A 15,329-nucleotide genomic window follows, 5' to 3' on the forward strand; every position below is an offset into this window, starting at 1 on the left:
GGGGGGTTGTAGGGGCAGGAGGCTCACGGCCCAGGGGTGTGCGGGGGGAGGTCCCGGTTGGGGGTATGTGGGGTCCTGGGTGGAGAGTGGTGGTCCCAGGTGGAGTACGTGGGCTCCGGGGTGGGGCCTCGGGGGTCATAGAATGGGGCAGGGAGGGGTCCCAGGTGGAGTGCACGGGATCCTGAGTGGACTGCGTGGGGTCCCAGGTGGAGTGCACGGGATCCTGAGTGGACTGTGTGGGGTCCCAGGTGGAGTGCACGGGATCCTGAGTGGACTGTGTGGGATCTCAGGTGGAGTACACGGAGTCCTGGGTGGGCTATGTGGGGTCTCAGGTGGAGTACGCGGAGTCCTGGGTGGGCTATGTGGGGTCTCAGGTGCGGTACGTGGAGTGTGCAGGTCCCAGGAGGGGTGCGTGGGGTCCTGGATGGGATGTAGGGGTCCCAGGTGTGAGGAGTGCAGCCACGTTGGCTCTACGTTTTGCTGGAATTCATTGATATTTTGGGGACCCACCTGATCCCTCGGCATGTCCAGGCTGGGGCAGGTGCACCCTAATTGCCATCAGGCTTCGCAGCCACAATCTCAGGTATTGGGGCAGGAAGGGATTTGGGGGTTCCCCAGTGGTGAGTGAGTGGGTGTTAGCAGCCACAGACGTTCTTGCTGTCATTGGGAAGGCCTGTGGGATGGAGCCTCAGTGGGGAGCTCCCTTGTCCCCTCCATCCCACAAAGGGCACCTCGGCAGGAGGAAGGAATGAGGAGAAAGAACCAGCGTCAAAAGAGATGTCGTTGTGTCTCTGGAAAGGTTGGGAAGCTGGATTTCACCACCTTTGCAGACTTAGTAATTTTTTTTTAATGTCGGTTCTTGCATGCTATTTATCTCTTGTCCTACTTCTAGGGAGGCTGAGGAAATTCTGCATTTGACAGTCAAGTTCACTTAGTTGTCGTGAATATATTGAAGGCCATGGTTTTGTCTGTGTTTTTGGGAATGTGAGGAGGGGAGGTCTGCTCTGGGGTGACCTTCGTCTGCAGGCACAGGTTTGGAGTGTCCCCATCAGCTGTCTGAGCCAGGCTGATGCTCTGCTTCAGGAAGAACCATCCAAGGGTCTGGAATACTTGGGAAGGGAAAAGCTGAGGGGGGTGTGTGTGTGTGTGTGTGCACCTGCCTGTGCGTGCTGTGGGAAGGATGGGAGGCTGTCTCATGGGGCTTGTTTCCCCACGAATACATCTGAAATAATTCTTGCAAGGAGATGAACCTCTTACAGCAACGTTGCCTGCTCAGTATTCTTGTAGTAAAATAACAGAAGTGTTCTCAGTGGAATATAGGCTCTGAAAAATAAAAGGATTCTAAAAATCATCGTTTCCCAGTGTCGGTATTTTGGTTTATTTGAGGATGAAGTCTGGAGATAGAGGAAAAAGTTCTGTTCTCTGTCTGTGTGGGTTCCTTCAATTTTTGTGCATTTCTGCCACTCCAAAATACTCTGACAGTCTGTGTTGTGTTGATGGAGTTGTACTGCTTGGGAATGAAGGGGTTTAAAAATCCGCTTGTAGATGGGAAAATGTTCTGTGTGGTTTGGAGCTGTTATAGTGAAGTTTGAGTATGGAAAGGGAGTTGCTTCTCCTCATGCTCCTGCGTTTTGTCTGAAGCTGTTGTTTGGCTGGTCTGGGATTTTTTTGTGGGGTTTAAGCTCCATATTAAAATATTCATCTAATAGGAGTTTACAGGTTGATGTTACTGCCTTAAGAGGTCTGTTGTAGGGTGAGGGCTGTGTTTTCCTTCTGTTTATTCCGTCTGTGCAGGGAATCACATCCATTCCTCACCCTCCTCGCTCAGGACGGTGCCTTCGCTGGCTCCCTGAGCGGTGAGAACCAGCTGCTTTGCCTGCTGGCTCTGGGCACTTCTGCATCTCCAAGGAGGAGTTCATTAATACACTCCTGTTGCTTGGATGGGGTTTATGGCCCTGCAGGTGTGGCTGGTGTTGGCAGTTGCTCAGCTGAGTCCTGGAGTGAGATCCGTGCTGGATCCCAGCGGCACATACAGAGCTGGCTTTGCCGCTCTGAACTAGCTCCTCTGCCACTGCCCTCTAATTAGCTGAGGGCTTTTTTGTTGATTGTTTCTTTTTCTCAACAGAGACTTATAAATAAACCAGGAGCTCTGTGGAAAGGGATAAATATTTAATAGCTTGGCCTTTATTTGCTCCAGCAAGCAGTGGTACCTTGCTAGGTTTGCTGATTTGGAAGAATTCTTGTTGACCAGGTTCTCCAGTAAGAAGGGAGAACCTGAATTCCCCAATAGGAAGGGAAAAGATGAAGCTTAGAACACTTCTTCATACTTGTGAGCTTTTCAAAAATGACTTGTAATATTTCATCATTCTGACTAAACTAAGAATGGTGTAGTTTAAGGTGCCTAAAATTGCAGATCTGTGTTATGACAGAAGCTCTACACATCTCAGCTTGTTTATGGGGGTGTATCGCCGAGGAGGCACTTTGTACTGACACTGAACACGGGCAAAATCCAACTCCTTCACTAACTCCAGCCTCTGAGTGGAGAAAAGAGCCCAGGTTCAGTCATGGGCCCCTCTGTGGTTTTCAGCTGTAGATATTGTGTGTGGAGGAGTGGATTCCAGTGAGCACTGCCCAGTGGAACAGACCTTGGCCGTGGTGTGAGCTGAGCCCTGCTCGTGTCTGGGGCTGAGGTAACGTGAGTCCACGCTGTGCTTCAGAGGGGAACCCCAGAGTGGGGGGGATTGCAGATGGCAGGATGGGACCTGTTGGAAAGCACAGCTTTGTGTTAGTTGTGGAAGGAGAAATCAGCACATGGTGGTCAGGGCTGAAGAAGAAGCTTCAGGATGAAGAAGATCCTGGTAAGAGGATGAAGTGAAGAGTGAATGGGTTGCCTTGGTGACCGTGTGACCTGCTGTCTGTACAGTGGGTAGGTGCAATTTGCTCCTGGAGAAATGCATAATTAAAATTCCTTATTTTACCTTAGTGCTCATATTACACAGCTCTTTTATATTTATAAACCAGGTTGGCTTTCAGAACTTCTGCAGCCATTTCTGATGGCATTTTCTCCTGTACTCTTAGGCAGTTCCTTTCACATCCACCCTCGGAACTGAGCATTGAATATCTATAAGTGTGTTTCTTTTCCGTGGTACTTTGAAGTAATAACTGCCTGGGACACTGAGTGAGGTTCTTGTTTGGGAAATTGCTGCTGACGTGGGTTTCTCTGAGTTGCTTGCAACTGAGAATTTTAAACTAGATGTTTTTGCTGTTTGGCAGCTGTTTTGAAAGCGAGGGACAGCATTTTCCATTAGGATTTCTGTTGAAATCTTAATGGCTCTCCCTCCAGGTGCACTCGACCCTTGATAGGTGAATGAGGATTTTCTCTGACCTGCTATTTTTGTTGTAATTAGATAGCTGAGAAAACAGAAACCCCAGAATGTTGTGATACTCAGTGTAAAGGTAGAGGGGGTGGGTTCCATGGGTGGTTTCTCCCCTGAAAACTCCTCCCAGGCAGCTGAGAACTGTTGTCTGGTGCAGTCAGTGGTCCTGCTGAGTCAGACTCTTGCAAGGAGATGCTTATTCATCCTGTCTTAGCCCACACCAGCACACTGCCCTGTTCCCAACCTGCGTGGGCGCCCAAACTCCCGGGGGTGATGCTGATGAGTCAAAGCCCTTTCAGTGCTGCTGGGTGGATAAGATCTATTTTTCCTGGCTCCCCAGCCCGTGGCAGCGCTGACGGTGCTGGTGGGACCCTCCAGTGCTTTGGGGGATCCCAGCAGGGAGGAGTTCTTCCCTGAGGAGGGGTTGGATTCTGTGAGATCTGCAGGAGCAGGGGAAAGAGCTGGCCTGGCCAGAGGTTGGGAGGCTCCTGGTGGTGGTGCTGACGTGCAAATCGAGGTGGGTTTTCAACCATTTACATTTGCACTAAAATGACACTTTAACGTGCTCTTGTTTTCCTCCCCCAGCTTCATGTTTCCTGTCGCAGGTGGTTTGGGCCCCCCTCAAGGTACGTACCAATTCACATTTTGAGCACAGAGTTCTTCACTTTGTTCAGGTACATCTAACAGCTTAAACCACTTCTGCAGGGATGCTCAGAACTGTGATTATTAATTGAACTCCTGTTCAATCCAAGCTGGTTTTCCCCTTGAATTCAGCTCTGGTAAGCTGTTGATAAAACTTCCCGTGTGTCATCAGAATCTAGATTAAAGGTCTAGGAAAACTACACCTCCCTTTTTAACCTGAATTTGCCTTTAAGATTTTTTTATGTTATTTTGAGCGTGGTATTTCACCTCTTTCTGCTTCATCTCCCAGCTGTGTATACCCATATTGTGTGGGTGTTGCAAGACCTGGTAAATATTTACAAAGCACAGCAAGACCCTGGGACAAGAGTCACAACCTGTGTGGAAAGTATTAATACAATAGGAGAGCCTCAGCCTTAAATTACCTTTGTTCTCATTCCTGATGCAGGCTGTTTAATTAGTGGAAAATTCAGAGAGAACTTCTGGGGAAAGTGGAGAGTTTTCGTGTAAAAATGCCAGGGACTGATTTTTGGATTCTTCCTGCCTGTGTCACTCCCTCCTGGAGTGTTTTAGCACGTGATGTTCAGTTGTGCACAGTTTTAATTATCTCATGGTGTGCTGGTAACAAACGTGTGTTTGTCTCCCAAGACAGGAAAATACTGAACCATAATCCACTAGGCTTTATTCAGTGAATTAATGCATTCCAGCTTGATTTGTTCAATTTTGCAGAAGTTTAGTTTTTTACTCTTACCATTCTAATATACATGGTGGGCTAATTAACCTACAGTGGACTAATTAACCTGCAGACACGTTATCCAGCCAGGTCAGAGTGGGAAGTTGCCTTGTGCAAGGGTGACTTTATTTCCCAAGATTTGTCTTCGAAAGCTGCCGGTTTGTAAATTTTCCCTTTCAAGAGAGATGGGAATTATCAGCATTAGTCAACCTGGTTAATTAAATCTTGTTAATTGGAAATGACCCTTCCAAAAATCACATGGGAAGAAGCCCACAGAGAATCCTTGGGATGGTGGGAGAATTCATCAGCTTAGTTACTGTGAAAGCCCTGTAATATTTTTCTCTGCAGACTGACCAGTGTCTAAACTAAGGAAATTCTCTGGCTGCCTGCAGTGGAGTAAATTTTATTCTTTTTATTTTTAAGCAGTCCAGCAAGACTCAGAGTTTTTTCTTTTCCTTTGCTGGTCTAGTAAACAAAAAAACCCCAAAGCATATTAGGGAGGCAGGGAAGGGGTGGGGGGAAAGCTTTAACACTCACTGGACTCTCACCTTGTTTCATGTTTCATTACAGGGATGATTCCTATGCAACAGCAAGGATTTCCAATGGTTCCTGTCATGCAGACCAATATGCCAGGGATGATGGGAATGAATTATGGTTCTCAGATGCCTCCTGGACCCATGACCATGCAGGTGCCTGGCAATGAAATGTGAACTGAAATCAGTCACAGACTGGTTTGAGCTGAAAGGGACCTTGAAGATCATCCTGTTATCCCCCCTGCCATGGGCAGGGACACCTCCCACTAGCCCTGGTTGCTCCAAGCCCCGTCCAAGCTGGCCTTGGACACTTCCAGGGATGGGGCAGCCACAACTTCTCTGGGCAACCTGTGCCAGGGCCTGCCCACCCTCACAGCGAGGACTTTATTCCCAATATCCCATCTAAACCTACTCTCTGTCACTTTAAGGCCATTCCCCCTCGTCCTGTCACCACGTGCCCTTGTGAAAAGTCCCTCTCCAAAAAAAAGTGGGATGTCCTGGTGCTTGGCTGAGGGGTGACAGCTGCTGCCCTGGTCCTCTCACAGCTGCAGGGGGGGTGAGGGTTGGAACTTGGCTGGAAACTGAAGCCTGGGTGTTGATGTGTCATGGGCCATCCTACTCTGTAGTATTCCCTTTGAGCGTATTCCTGATAAGTTAGAGATTCCTCCCGGTTTCCTCGGGATCTGCACGGAGAGTGGGGGAGTTCAGCACACATTACTCACTGTTGTAGAGTCGAGAGAGATGAGGGTGTAGTGCAAGGACAGCATCAGTGGTATGTAAGGTAAATGTGAGGCTTTAGCCCACTCAAAGATGTCAGAATCTGAACTTTGATGTCACTGTATGTGTTGTGACACCCAGGTGTGATCAGAGAAGCCTGGTCTGAGCAGAGAAGGAAACAAAAGCATCAGCAATGTGTTGAAAATCTCCCAGTTGCCACCTACGCCCAGGTGGGGTTAGTAATGGTAGGGAATTGTTCAGTAACCAGTATTCAAACCTCCCACAGTGGAGCTCTCCTGTCTTTTTAGTTTTCCTTCGTGCTTTTCCCTCTCTCTCTCCTTCGGTTTGGTGGTGCTGTGTCATGGAGTGTTTTCCATGAGATCTTTGTAAGCTGATGAGGAGTGACTGTTTGCACAGTCTGATGGGTCATGACCACTTCACGGAATCATTTCATCCCTCTGTAACTCAAGTGCTGGAATTAATAGAATTAAATCTCCTGAGTGTAGGGGACAAATCATAAACTTTATTTTTAAGTACCTTGTTCTAGGGAGAAGGAATCTCTTCAATGTGCTCACGTGACCGGTTTTCCCATTTATCCAACTTCCTGTTTCAGTCTCGTTCTTCTTTTTCCTTGAAGTAACTTTGTCTTTAGGTGCTGCTGTTGCTAATTGAGGAATAAGAATGAAATATGAGCAGCTAATACTGTGTTTTCTCTCTTGTAATCCTTTGTTTTCTGTTTAGAACCATATGTGCTTGTGTACAAATTTTCACTTTGCTGAAATTCAGTGTTTTGGTGTGTCTTTGTAGCCAAATTGCTATGTCACAAACTGAATTTATGGTGTTTTGCCATCTCCTTGCACTCCCTTTCCACCCCCACCTGAAATTTATTACCTTATTTTTGTGAAATTTATAGTAGGAAGATGTTTTTATGAGAGCTGGTCTAAAAATAATAAACAACCTTTGTTTTCTCCTTAACGTGTTCTGAAACCAAATACAAAATGAATGGTAAGAAAGGTAAATTATTTTCTGGCCTTCTTCTGTCTTAGACAGCTTTGCTGTTCTGTGCTCTAAATGTCCCAGAATAAATTTCCCAGTGAATGTTTCTGATAGAGTTTACTGAGACAAGGTTCCTCTCAGCTCTTGCCATATATTGACTCCCTCCCTTGGTTCCCTGGATAAGCTGTGTTTGGGACATGACTAGCCCATGTCTTCCAGCATCTGTGGTTGGTAGGAGTGTTTCCCCCAGCAGGCAATTTCAAAGTATTGTGAAATCACTTAGAACAGGAAACAAAAGTCCCAAGAAAACCCCAAAGTGTGGGACTGAACGATGTAGGATGGCCTGCTCTTGGGGTAGGCTATTTGAAGTCCTGATTTTCGACCATCCTGTGTTCCCAAATGCTTTACGGGCTGTGAGTCCTTGTGGAGAGGAAGAGTGCCATCTACTGAGGGACCAGTGCCTGCTTCAGGGCAGCTGCTCCTGAGCCTCAGCACTCTGCTCAGCCAGCTCTTCTCCGCGCTCTGAATTTCACCTGGTCGGCAGTTCCCCAGGGTGGCATTGCCAGGGGTTTGGCTTTTTCTGTGGAAAAAAAACACCAAAAAATCCTGGATTTGAAATAGAATCCGTTGAGGTTGTATTGCTTCTGTTGTTGCAGGGTGGGATGCCCCTGGGGCCGATGCCAGCGGCCGGGATGCCCTACATGGGACAGGCGTCTTTCCTGGGAATGCGCCCAGCCACGCCCCAGTACAACCCCGACATGCAGAAGCAGTTTGCAGAGGAGCAGCAGTAAGTGGCGCTTCACTGACTCTTGTTTGAGGGGAAGATGTGGTTTCCCTGGAGCAGTGTCCGTTTAGGGCTGTGGAATATTGTTGAATATTCCACAGCCTTTGGAAGCAGAAACTTGCCATGAAAATCGTCACAGAGATTATTTTTAGATTTTTTTAAAAAGTCGTTCTCCCTCAGGAAGAGGTTTGAGCACCAGCAGAAGTTCTTGGAAGAAGAAAGGAAACGGCGGCAGTTTGAAGAGCAGAAACAGAAGCTGAGACTCCTGAGCAGTGTGAAACCCAAGGTGTGTCCTGACAGTAACTGGAACGTTACCCTCCACAGGATTGGTGTTTTAATGGCTTTTAATGGGATGCTCTCTCTCAACAAGCCCATCAGTGGGGAACTCAGATGAGACACCAGATTACATTTTGGAAAGTGTCTGGAGCAGTCGCTCCTTTACACACTCTTGGTGTAATGGAAGCAAAGTCTGGTGTTGGAAATGAATAATTCAACTTTCGGAAAATTAAACCAACCTGGTGTGTAGCATTTGGGAACAGATTGAGTTTCTAGGAAAGAGGATGTTTGGTTATGTGTTGGTTAACTTTGTCCAAAGTTTTGGACTCTTGCAATGAGCTTGAAGGATCTTACCTGAAGAAAACCAGATAGCTGAGTGAGGTTTATATTGTTCTTGTGCCTAAAGCTCTGCCTGGAGACTGAGGAGCACTGTGGTGGTGTAGTCTGTAAAATAAATGCTTTCTAAATCTGGGAGTTAGTGTTATTATGCTTCAGGAGGTCAGTGCTGGAAAAGAAGGGCATAATCTAACAGCGAGTATTGCTAATTCCAGCACTGAAGAAATGGGGTTTTGAACTAAAACTGAGAAGATCTGTGAATTTTTCAAAATGTTTTCTGCGGCTTTTCAGACAGGTGAAAAAAGCAGAGATGATGCCTTGGAAGCCATTAAAGGAAATTTAGATGGTTTCTCTAGAGATGCTAAAATGCACCCAACACCGGCATCGCATCCAAAAAAGCCAGGTTTGTAATTTTCCTCATCTTCCAACTGAAAAATAAAACTCCAACGTTTGAAATCCTCAGCAGGGGGCAACTAATTCCAAAAAGTATTTTTATTTAGTGGTACAAAGTAGTACAAAGTGGTACAAAGTGGTACAAATGGATTAACTGTTTTGTAAAATCGAGTGCCAGTCTAGTAACTGTTGGCTTGTTCAGGGTATGAGGGGGAAATATTAGATATCAGCCTTTATTAAAAGGCTTGAAATCTTGAAAAGAAAACTTAATGTGCTTTGCTTAGTGTGAAGCGTCAAGGAAACTGATAATGCATTCTTTTCTAGTCAGAGCATTAATTAATGTTTTGCAGAGAGCTTTTGAAGATGGGAAGTGCTGTTTTAAGTGCTAAGAATGATCAAAACACTCTGTAAAGACTTGAGTGGGGTGTCACAGCTGACTGGGGGGGTCGTTGGGCATGCTCAGCCCAAGCCTCTGTTCTCAGTAATTACACTTGGAACAGTTGCTACCAAAGATTTCTTATGAGCTGTGGTATATATTTTTCAGTGCCTAGGCTGAAACAAAGCTTATCTAGACAAGCTTTTTCCTCTATAAAACCTTTATCTCTGCTGTGGATTCACTCTTTGATAATTTGGAAGTTACAGGTGGTTTCTGACAACTTCCCCTTCTCTGTAGATTTGCCTGTCCTACACCAGTTTTGTTAAAATGGGTAACAGTGGAAGGGATCAAGCAGAAAATTGTCTACATGAGCAGACATTTCTTTTGTATCTTATGATATATTACTGAGTTTCTGTGGATAAAACATTCCTCTGAGGGAGAATGTCCCCCTGTGCAGACCCCATTATGTCCAGTTTGAAATATTACCTCTGGATTTGTTTTAACCCTCTCTGTTTAAAACAAAGAATACTTTCACAGCCAGTGTTAAGAGCCAAGTTTCAAAATGTTCATGTCCTAAAAGCCTGGGAGAGAAGCTGCGTGGTTGGAAGTGGCTGCTCAGCTTTACCTTGTGTTTGTTGCGCAGGCAATAACAACCTTCCCATCTGCCACGAAACTCATCCAGCGCTGTTTCCCCTCGCCCCATTCCCTGTGTCTTCCCAGGCTTTGCCACTTTTACCACCTTCCCACCCACAGAGCTTTCTCCTCATCACTTTGCATTGTGTGTTCATTCCATTTACAGATCATCCCACACCATCCCATCCCGCTGTATCTGTTTCCCATTCTGCTTTTCCCGATGATGAAGAATTTAGTGACTTTATACAAGGGCCCGTTGAAATCCCCAAACTGGTGCCTCAACCCACCTGTCAGCCTTTCCAGCCTTTCCATCCTGCCACTGAGGCTGGGCAGCTGCTTTCAGAAAAGGCTGTGCTCCAACCTCTCCCTCCAGCCCAGGCTCCAGTGTTGTCCACCCTGCATGGCACAGCTGGGCAGGTTCCTTATTTTCCTACCTCTGCATCTTCACCCAGTATCCATAAAACAGGTAACTCAAAAGTATCTTTTTTTTACATGTCACCTTCTGAGCTACACACAGTCTTTACTTAACTTTGTTGGGATTTTTTTTTAGCCTGTCTGGAAGAAGCAATATGTAGGCAATTAATAGAAACCTGCTGATCCCTGGAAAAGATGATTTCAGTCCCCTTCTTCCTTCCCTTGGGGCTGTGCTGTAAGAGCAAGTCACATGTAGATCCAAATAGTCGTAAATACAGAGATGCCTGATCTTAGGTGAATTAAATCTTGTGTGCTAGCATCTTCCTAAAGTCTGGGTGCTAGGAAAAGACACAGTGGAGATGGTGATGTAAAAAATAGCTGCTACTGTGGAGCACTTGTGTGCTTCGTCCCTTGGAGGCTGAAGGGATGGTGGTGAGATAGACGTGAAGAATTTTGGAGATGTAAGTAGGTACTGGGCACTTCTGCTACTGATTATGCAACAGTAATCCTACCACAGGAAATAGTTTCATGTCTTCCTTCTCCTTGTTGCCTTTTGGTTTTTTTTTTGTTGAATTTGTTGTGTGTGTGGTGAGAATGGGGCTATGGAAGTGTTTGAAGAGAGTGGTGCCGCTGGTCTGAGCTGGGACAAACACTCATCTCTAACCCATCAGTGGTGCCAAGAGTACTTTTCCTTTGAAAAGTGTGGAATTGCAATCCAGGTGGTTAATAACAAAGTGTAAATAATTCCTCCTGCTGTTTATTCAGGCGCTTCCTTGGAGGAGAAAGCCTTAGCTAATGGCTCAAATGAATCTGAACAGGAGCAAACCAAACCTAAAACATCCGAAGGTGGGCACAAAGCCTCGGCTGCAAGCCAAGCTCATCCCAGTCTAACCAGCAGTGACTGGGATGTTGTAGGTGGACAGGAAACTGGTCCCACTGCTGCAGAGGTGCACAAGGCTTCAGAACAAAACAGAGCAGTTGAAGAGTGTGGTGAGCAATGGAAACATTTGAGAGAATTTCAGTCTAATGAGACGCTGCTTGGCCGCTAACGCTCAGCTCACTAATTCCCAGGCCAGCCCTGAATAATTTTGCTCTGAACACCTGCTTGAATAATGTGTCAGTGCCTCCTGCTCCTTGCTGAAAGTGTAACTGCCATGATTTTTGCTCTGAACTTTCTCCACATGAGTTTGTTGCTGTAATCACCTTTAACACGTTTGTTTAATCAGGTTTGCTGCTTTAAAATATTCTCTCCTTCCTTGGGTCAATAAAAAGATGTGCTCTCTAAAGATTATGATTTTTTTAAGTATTTAAGGAAGTTTATTGCAAAAGTTGGTCAATGTCATGGTGGGTTTTAATCTTTTGACCTTGAAGGGTTAAGATCTTGTTAGGTTAAAACTCTTAGCTAGTTAATACTTGTTTCCCAGACAATTTGTTGCTCATATCTGTTATGTCTGAAACTGTCTGGGCTTTAGGAATGAAAATTAAAAGCTGGACTAACTGAAAACTAGAATAGTTCCCAGTGTTGCTGAGGATGAGCTCAAGTACTTTGTGAGGAACAGGCATTTATTCTGCATTATCATGTAACTACAAATGGCAGACCTGTCACCTGGGTGTCGTCAAGGTTTTGGGTAAGGCTTTCCTACCTGTCAGCTGAATATACCTGAGAATTCTATGTCACTTACTGGATCCTCAGGGGGCTGAATTTTATCAGAGAGACTCAGGGATGAGAAGCAAGAGTTGGTAGGATGCAGAAGGGTATGGAAGAGGGGTTAAAGCTGAAGAATAATGACACCTGAGGAGGTAGCAAATTTATTTTACTTGGCTGGTGAAATGGAAGGAATTGCTTACATTAAAATGTACTTGGAGCTGTGGGATGATTAGAAATTAGACTGCAGTCAGGAGGGAATCCATGTGGAAGATGAGGAGATGCAAGGGCACTGGGAAAGACAATGAAATCTGAAATTATTCTGATTTTTGTCAGAGCACCATCCAAGATGAGCATAAAATCTGCTGGAGGAGACTGAGGTGAAGAGTCCACACAGTGGAGGAGGAATAAGCAGTTTTCAGGGAGTGAAGTGTGGCAGGTGATGTCATGAAAGGCTGTAGTAGTGATGGGTGCTGTGGTGTCCTCTGGAGCTGAAGGCTGGGAGCAGTGGAGATGTGGAATACGGTCTCACTGAGGTTCAGTCTAACAGGCTGTTTGTGGATTTCCCAGGTGAGGATGTTCTGGTGGAACATTGTGGCTTTCATGGTAGGTATGGATTGATTTATTCCACAAATAGCCCTAATAGCAGGTAGTTGATGAGAAGCTGAATGTGATATGACACAGAACTGCTGCTGTGAAATGGTGAGACAGTGAGACCTGTGCTTCTGTGCAGCTGGACATTAAAGAGGGAGGCATGTAAGGAGCTCCTGATTTCATTACACATATAACTGTTTTCTCTGTTACTGCCAAATCATTCTAGTACTTATTTTGAAATACATATTCCTGCAGTATCTGTTTCTCCTCTGAGCACAGTGATTCCTCTCTGAAATCTTTGCCTGAAATGCTGAGTGATGCTGACCAGCCACGGTCTGTTCTCTTAAGATCGTCATACTCTGTATATCCTAATGCAGCTGCTTTTGTTTTTCTTACTGATTGGGATACATTTAGGAGTTGGAGTGTTCCCTTCCCAGGACCCAATTCAGCAAATGATGCCTCCTTGGATTTACAACGACAGCTTGGTGCCAGGTAAACCAGACAGGGGCATTTAGCCAGGTGGGCATTGTGAGGGGTGAGTGTACCTGTGCTTGTGTGGCCATCTGTGGATCAGAGAGCCACTCAGTCATCAAATGAATCCTGTGTCTTTGATATGTTACATATTTATGGTGGCTTTATCTGCATTTGAGGAAGTATGGGTTTTATTCAAGCATGTTAAGAAATTCTAGTTTAAACATTTATGACAGCAGCTTATCCCAGCAGAGGTTGCATTGCTGATAATTCTGCTTTCATGGGTATTCTGGTTTTTGGTGTGTCTTGTAATTAGGCAGGCTCATTTCTGAAGGCTATTTATCTTGTATGTGTAAATAACACAGTGAATAGAAAATGAAATGCTGTAGTAAATACTGATTACACTGAGGTTTAAATACATAAAGCTGTTAGAACTATATTTTTATATGTGTTATCCTGCAATTTCATTAAAGAAACATGGTTTGAAATGGAACGCTAAGTAGATTTTATATAAAATATTTCTTGGCTTGTGTTAAACTTATCTGTAAAGATGATCCAATAATGCTTTTGGATGAAGCACAGTACCAGGATGCTGCTATCTCACCTTATGCTGACTGTTACTAATTTGATATAATGTTGAGTTTGAGACAGAATAGAAAGGCAATATTAAATTTATTTGGACAGAGCGCTTGTCACTGTCTAACCCTGACTCCCTCTTGTACAACAGAGCTGTATAAGAAAATCTTAGAAAGCACTCTGACTCCTGCTGGGATAGATACAGCCAAGCTCTACCCCATCCTGATGTCATCTGGGCTGCCCAGGGAGACCCTGGGGCAGATCTGGGCGCTGGCCAACCGCACAACACCCGGGCAGCTGACCAAGGAGGAGCTGTACGCCGTGCTGGCCATGGTGGCCGTCACGCAGGTACCGCTCGGGGCAGGGCACGGCGCTGATGGCCCCAGGGAGGGGAGCACCAGGGGCTGCTGCTCCACGCTGGAGTAAAGCACTACTTCTGGGGAAGTCTGGAGGAGATACTGCCCTTGTAACTTCAGCGGGGTTATAATGTTATTAATTTCATCCCTTACTCCTTCAGTGTCAGTGGAAGGTCTTGGATACACTTACCAAACACATCAGTATGTGTTTTTTGTATAAAATACTGCCTGCTTTCCTCCTGTTGTATTGAGATCTGTTCTGCTCAAACTCTGTGGCTCCTGTGTCCCTTAGTCTGTGAGTCTTTCCTCATGGAAAGGGTGGTCAGGCATTGGGAGGGGCTGCGCAGGGAGGTGGTGGAGTCCCCGTCCCTGGACGTGTTCAAGTTTGAATGACTGGATGTGGCACTCGGTGCTCTGGGCTGGGTGGCGAGGTGGGGGCTTTGTCACAGGTTGGACTCGGTGGTCTTGGAGGGCTTTTCCAACCTCAGTGATGCTGTGATTCTGTACTGAATGTAATCCACTTACATGTAACCGGTGTCCGCTCATTCCTTTGCAGAGGGGGATTCCCGCAGTCAGTCCCGACGTGCTGAACCAGTTTCCCGCTGCGCCCGTTCCCACTCTGTCGGGGTTCCCTGTGGCCCTGCCCGCCGTGAGCCAACCCCCACTGCTGCCCCCGGCCCCGCCAGGCTCCGTGCCCTCTGTGCCCTCCATGCCCTCTGTGCCCTCCGTGCCCCTCGGCATCGGGCCCCCCGTCATGGGCATGGGCATCCCGGCCCCCACGCCGGCCCCGGCGGCAGGAGCTGCAGCTCAGCCTTCCGGAGCATTCCTGCCCTCCTACCCGCCCAGCCAGGTGAGCCCGCTCCCCCTGCCTGGAAAACCCCCCTTCCCGGGAAAGGGAACTAGCCTGGAGCTGCCAGACCTACAGAGGGACAGCAGGCTTTGGGTAACTGGCAAAAAGCAGAGCTGAAATCTGACAGGCGATGTCTGAAAAGGTGAAGTTGTGCCACTAAGGGTGTTCTTTCACTTTTTCTTTCTGGTGGCACTAGCAGAGGCACACAAGCGTCTCCGTTACAAAGGGGATTTTAGGTGTAGTTCTAGGATTTTGTAATGCACATAAAATAGAATTTTATTTGAGCTACACATCAGACTCTAATAGCTGGTAAAATAAGGGTTTTCAGGAGAGGCTGAGAACTCAGAAAGCTTTTGGTTTCCAAAGGTAAATCACGGCAAGGGGGGATAAATTTTGCTGTTTGCAAATACGGTTCATCCCTTGGAAAATCTCTCTTGTGATGCTTTTGCTGTGTTATTGATTTTAAATTATTGATTGATTTAAATTATTAATATTTGCCTGTACTTAAAGATGACAATGCTGTGAAAGGAGTAGGGTTCCTTATTCACCTGTTCTTCGTGCTTGCTCCCTGTAACCCTGTACACCTGGTGTGTGTGTGAGTTGGGTGAGGTGCAGGCAGAGTGGAAATGC

General features: G+C 46.2%; 1 protein-coding gene across 7 annotated transcripts in view; it reads left to right on the plus strand.

Annotated features, from left to right (window-relative positions):
* SYNRG (synergin gamma) overlaps window positions 1-15,329 on the plus strand; it is a 37,699-nt gene that overhangs the window by 696 nt on the left and 21,674 nt on the right. For 2 of the 7 annotated variants that reach the window (XM_027883774.1, XM_027883775.1), the window contains exons 2-11: window positions 3,963-4,003; window positions 5,320-5,438; window positions 7,652-7,782; window positions 7,960-8,065; window positions 8,683-8,794; window positions 9,960-10,259; window positions 10,973-11,197; window positions 12,861-12,938; window positions 13,645-13,841; window positions 14,406-14,699. In XM_027883774.1, coding sequence (XP_027739575.1) covers window positions 3,963-4,003; window positions 5,320-5,438; window positions 7,652-7,782; window positions 7,960-8,065; window positions 8,683-8,794; window positions 9,960-10,259; window positions 10,973-11,197; window positions 12,861-12,938; window positions 13,645-13,841; window positions 14,406-14,699 — 1,603 coding nt within the window. Of the gene's footprint in view, window positions 1-673; window positions 800-3,962; window positions 4,004-5,319; window positions 5,439-7,651; window positions 7,783-7,959; window positions 8,066-8,682; window positions 8,795-9,959; window positions 10,260-10,972; window positions 11,198-12,860; window positions 12,939-13,644; window positions 13,842-14,405; window positions 14,700-15,329 lie in introns of those variants that run through there. The other 5 variants (XM_027883779.1, XM_027883780.1, XM_027883776.1 and 2 more) reach the window with 4 other exon arrangements.

Source organism: Empidonax traillii, unplaced genomic scaffold (genome assembly GCF_003031625.1).
Source record: "Empidonax traillii isolate 1590-97213 ecotype Southwest subspecies unplaced genomic scaffold, ASM303162v1 scaffold135:size1941959, whole genome shotgun sequence".
Classification (NCBI taxonomy): domain Eukaryota; kingdom Metazoa; phylum Chordata; class Aves; order Passeriformes; family Tyrannidae; genus Empidonax; species Empidonax traillii.